Below are 4,640 nucleotides of genomic sequence, written 5' to 3'. Positions count from 1 at the left end.
TGTGCATTTTATCTAGCGGTCTCATAGTATAGACATTGTGATCTAAATGACATGATCCAAGAAACCCGTACATCTGCTCCGAGATAATGTGGACTCACTACGCCGTCGTCCATTGGATCATAAGTATGAGTCGATGTGACGTCATCAGGTGGTCTTGGCAGGTTGCATAAAAGATAACGAAATGCAACACGGAAGATAATGGGTACAAAATAGCACCTTTACAATCAGAAATGTTTTTTTTTTTAATCAAGAAACTTTTCCACGGAAACACTGATATTACTCTTAGATTTATGCAACGGGGATTGACACAATTTTGAAAAGTACGCCAAGAAAAAATGCAGTGTATTTTTATGCGCTCTATTGTAAACAAAACGGAAATCTTGACGGTTGAGTTAACGTTACCCATGAAGATGTAACATTACATGTACTGACAAGACATTTTCCTACCTTACCACCACAGCTACTCTACTTCCTGATCTGCCTACCAGGCTTCATCTTCCAGTTCCTGCCTTTCATGCAAAAATACAAGATCCAAAACGTAAGTATAACTGTGTTAGTTCTTTTTGAGAAGAGCACAAGAATTAGTTGTTATGCGTAATACGAAGAAAATCACAAGATACGATAGTGAATTGTAGAAAAAATAGCAAATAGATTGGACTTACTGCGTACATACTATTTGTACTTTCATTTTCCGACAGTATTACGTATAACAAACGCATCCACCCACAGAAACATAATTTCTGGAAAACACTTTCGAGTGTGGACATGACAGTACTAATAGTGCCATGTTTTATTTTTGTCCATCTTTACGATAACACTTTTCCCTACAGGACAAGCCGGAGACGTTGGCCGGACAGTTACAGTGTCTGAAGGTCATCATGTTCAACCACTTCTTCATCCAACTGCCACTCATGTGCGGAACCTACCACTTCACCCAGTGGTTCGGCATTCCTTACGACTACGACTCCATGCCGCCATGGTATTTGTTTATTTGTGTGTTTACTTATGTTTAGATATACCGTCAATATTAACGCTTTAGACAAGTTGAAGCCTTTAACAAATGCGCACAACTTTGCTATCTGGGCACCCATTTCTTTGTTTAAACAAGAAAATATCAGCTTGATAAAAATAATGATGAAGCATGTAACACGGCTATAATATTAGAAACTCACTGTGTGTTGTTTTGAAACTTTACTGTGGTCTAACGTTAGAGCCGCCATTTTTTAGACGATCTTTTAGTGCAGATTTTATAGGTTGCTACAGAACGAAAATGACCCGCTACGATGTTGATAAGTTTATTTTCCTGCTCTGCTGGCCGATTTAGCGACCTGTAGGTTGTTTGCACTTTTGTCCAATCTGTTGGTGGTGATATGTAGGTCATTGAACCACAGGACGGAAGACGTGTACACAATACACCTAGAAGTATTGGTCTAGGATACAGTGCATTCTAAGAACAAACTGCAGTTGTTCAAATTGTCCAGAGATCAAAACTTATTTGCATGGAATGCCAAGCTAACTTTTGTACGTAACATAAACAGGAAGCACACCTGAGGTACGTTGGCCAAAATTTGGCCCGAATTTCGATGCCCTGTACAATTCTGTGTAAGTGACCACCTCGTCTTTGTACCTGTTGTTGCAGGTACGTGTTGTGCATGCAGGTGTTCTGTTGTGCCGTGATTGAGGACCTGTGGCACTACGTTCTGCACCGCATCATGCACCACCGCAGGTACTACAAGTACGTGCACAAGGTGCACCACCACTTCCAGGTCAGCCACTCGTAACTATGTTTTTTTTTTCTTTGTTGATAGATACCTTCCCCAGAAAACAGAAAGGTTTTTTCGTTGCCGTGTGAGTGTGGATTTGTTATGTAAACTTGCGGTGATCATGAAAATATATCAGACATGTTACGTTATTATCTACAAGGAATTGAAAAATTGCCTCTTTTTTTCAGGTGCCGTTCGGAGCTGTGGCGGAATACGCACATCCGGTGGAGACAGTCGGTAAGCATCTGCCTATAGTTCTGTAATGATACTCAAATCTATATGCAAGATTTTAATTTCGTGCTACAACGGTTGTTTCAAATATTTCACCTCCTACCACGAACATTAAAATCAGTAGTATTTTATTGTATACTTTGTGTATCTTATATTTGTTTTGTTTGATTTTGTTTCACCGTGCAGTTTTGGGTACCGGGTTCTTCCTGGGTATCCTGACGTGCTGCACGCACATGGTGCAGATGTGGGCATGGGTGGCCGTGCGACTGATCGAGACCATCGACGTGCACAGCGGCTACGACGTGCCCCTCAACCCGCTTCACCTCATTCCCTTCTACGGAGGTTAGTACTGCATGACGAACTTTCGTCCTGTCACATTCGTCCTACGATCGTCATACGATCGCAAACTAGGGGTATTCTATGTCGTGCATATGTGGTATCAAATCCGGCTATCTTGTTACGGATATTATACTCTTTCATAGATCCTTGTCGGCAGTTGGTTCTGTCACTAATCGTACGAAAGCCAATGAGACATGCCATGTCGCGCTGTTACTCTGCATTTGAGTGATGAATAGAATGAAATAGATCTTACCTACATGCTGTTAAGGTAAAATTTAAGAAATCTATCATTCCAGCAAAAAAACGTACACTAAAAATGTTTACTCAGAAGTCAACGTTCATTAAATCGGGGAGGGGGAAGTTGCCGACTTCTGATACCTTTGATACATTGATGACGTAATATGTTACGTGCCAGCTAGTAGTTGCGTAATCCTTCGTAATGAAAGATTGGTCATAAATTTACTTTTTGTACATCATTTGGTCGTTAAATGAAACATGAGAGTTGACATATTTGTTATACGTTATTAATTTTGCCAGGCGCCCGGTTCCACGACTTCCACCACATGAATTTCACCGGGAACTACTCCTCAACCTTCACCTGGTGGGACCAGCTGTTCGGCACCGACCAGCAGTACAAGGACTACCAGAAAAAGATGGCCACTAAGGAGGGCGCAAAGAAACAAGAGTGACCTGTAGTACTTAAGTACAGTGGAAGTGTCTTAGAAGAGCGATTTCCTTGTAAGAATATGTCGTGTACAATATGTAATCAAATTTAGGACGATTCAATTTTTAAGTGTGTGCAAACGTTACTGACAACGATTAGAGAACATTTTGTCTGTTTCTGCACCTTTGGTGTTCGTCTCTAGGAAGCAAAGTACCCATACAAAATATAGTTGTATGAAGATGATATGTGCAGACGTACAAAAACTGACCTAATATTAGGTCTGGTAGACACTTTGTGACTTTCTAAATTGACGTGATATTCATTATCAAAGCAAGGATATAGTATATGAATGTAAATAGATTGAGTCCGATATAGTGAATGGTAATACAGTAATACACTGCACATTATTATGTATAATATATTTTTAATTCTTACAGTTGATGTTACTGATATAAAAGCAGTTGTCAAGTTGGTATTTGTGGTCTAGTGATATATATTGCTGATAAAAGTTTTCATCAGGTTTTCTTTATTTCTATGTATAGCAACAGGAATTGTAACTTTCCATGATAACATGAACAACCTGCCTTTGGCACATCGTGTATTTCAAGAATAGTACTCGCAATGTGACGACCTTCTGTCAAATAAAGGTACAGAGAAAAACATTGTGACATCATTCCGAATATTGTGCAGGACATATAACGTTACTACCTCCTTCGGGAATTTTTTTCGATTGTTTTTTTTATTTTTTATTATTGTTTATTGTCTGTGGCCATGGCCTCTTATTAATTATCTAGTAAAAGGTAAGTAAAGGAGGTGCGAACGGATGGCCAATTTATGAAAAAGGAAATTATGTCCATTTCTTTCACCATCTTCTTGAACAGGACAACGTACATATACATGTACAACCTGAAAGAACATTTTATAATCTGATGGTACCAGATGCCCATCATTTGCGGATGAACAGCTGGACAAAAACGTCAAACTTCCGAGGTTGTCAAGAAAAGAAGGGACTGTCCACATTGAATTTAAAACTCCTCAGCACGTACAAAAATTATCTGAACGTGAATATAGGTGGCGCTTCTATTGTGTTACATTGGCCCCTTGCCCGGCGACTACAAATCGTTTCTTTCAAGGTTTCTTTTATGTCAAGTAGTCTCAAATGTAAATCGACATGTATGCGAAGGCGTCTGGACCTGTTCAGGGAATTGTTCACTGATGTATTGCATATTTTCATAGTTTACCAGTCGGAATCGCAAACCCTATCAGAGCCCAATGTGCAGTACCGCTCCCGGTCGTTGACAGAAAAGTAGCAAAAGGGACCGTCAAATTGCCAACTTTTGGTCTTTTCGGGAATGGGGAAATTGTGAAAGGCTCACAAAGGGGTTTGTATTCTGGGGTTTATTTACACTTTTATTTCGAAATCGCCACCACTTAGGATGAAGAATGAGAAACATTTCACTAGCAGAACAATGGGTTATGATATTTTCCCTTTATATACCAATAAAGTGGGTTTTGTTTGTTAAAATGCCAATAGACTAGATTCTGTTATACTGTCGATTACTAGTATATGCCTTTGGGAAAGACACTTTTCAATACTTTACTCACTTCTCACAGGTGTAAAAACGGGTAACGTTACCTGACTT

At 39.5% G+C, this 4,640-nt stretch overlaps 1 protein-coding gene across 1 annotated transcript in view; it reads left to right on the top strand.

Moving 5' to 3' along the window:
• LOC118432732 (methylsterol monooxygenase 1-like) overlaps positions 1-3,491 on the top strand; it is a 4,612-nt gene extending 1,121 nt beyond the window's left edge. Inside the window, exons 2-7 of the mRNA XM_035844341.1 lie at positions 461-538; positions 831-979; positions 1,640-1,766; positions 1,952-2,000; positions 2,181-2,336; positions 2,871-3,491. Of these exons, the coding sequence (XP_035700234.1) occupies positions 461-538; positions 831-979; positions 1,640-1,766; positions 1,952-2,000; positions 2,181-2,336; positions 2,871-3,022 (711 nt within the window). The 3' untranslated portion in view covers positions 3,023-3,491. The remainder of the gene's footprint in view (positions 1-460; positions 539-830; positions 980-1,639; positions 1,767-1,951; positions 2,001-2,180; positions 2,337-2,870) is intronic.
• Positions 3,492-4,640: the final 1,149 nt, after the last annotated feature.

The sequence above is a fragment of the Branchiostoma floridae genome, chromosome 16 (genome assembly GCF_000003815.2).
Source record: "Branchiostoma floridae strain S238N-H82 chromosome 16, Bfl_VNyyK, whole genome shotgun sequence".
In the NCBI taxonomy this organism is placed as follows: Eukaryota; Metazoa; Chordata; class Leptocardii; order Amphioxiformes; family Branchiostomatidae; genus Branchiostoma; species Branchiostoma floridae.
Note: the sequence above shows the minus strand (reverse complement) of the source record. Positions and strands in the feature narration are given on the sequence as shown.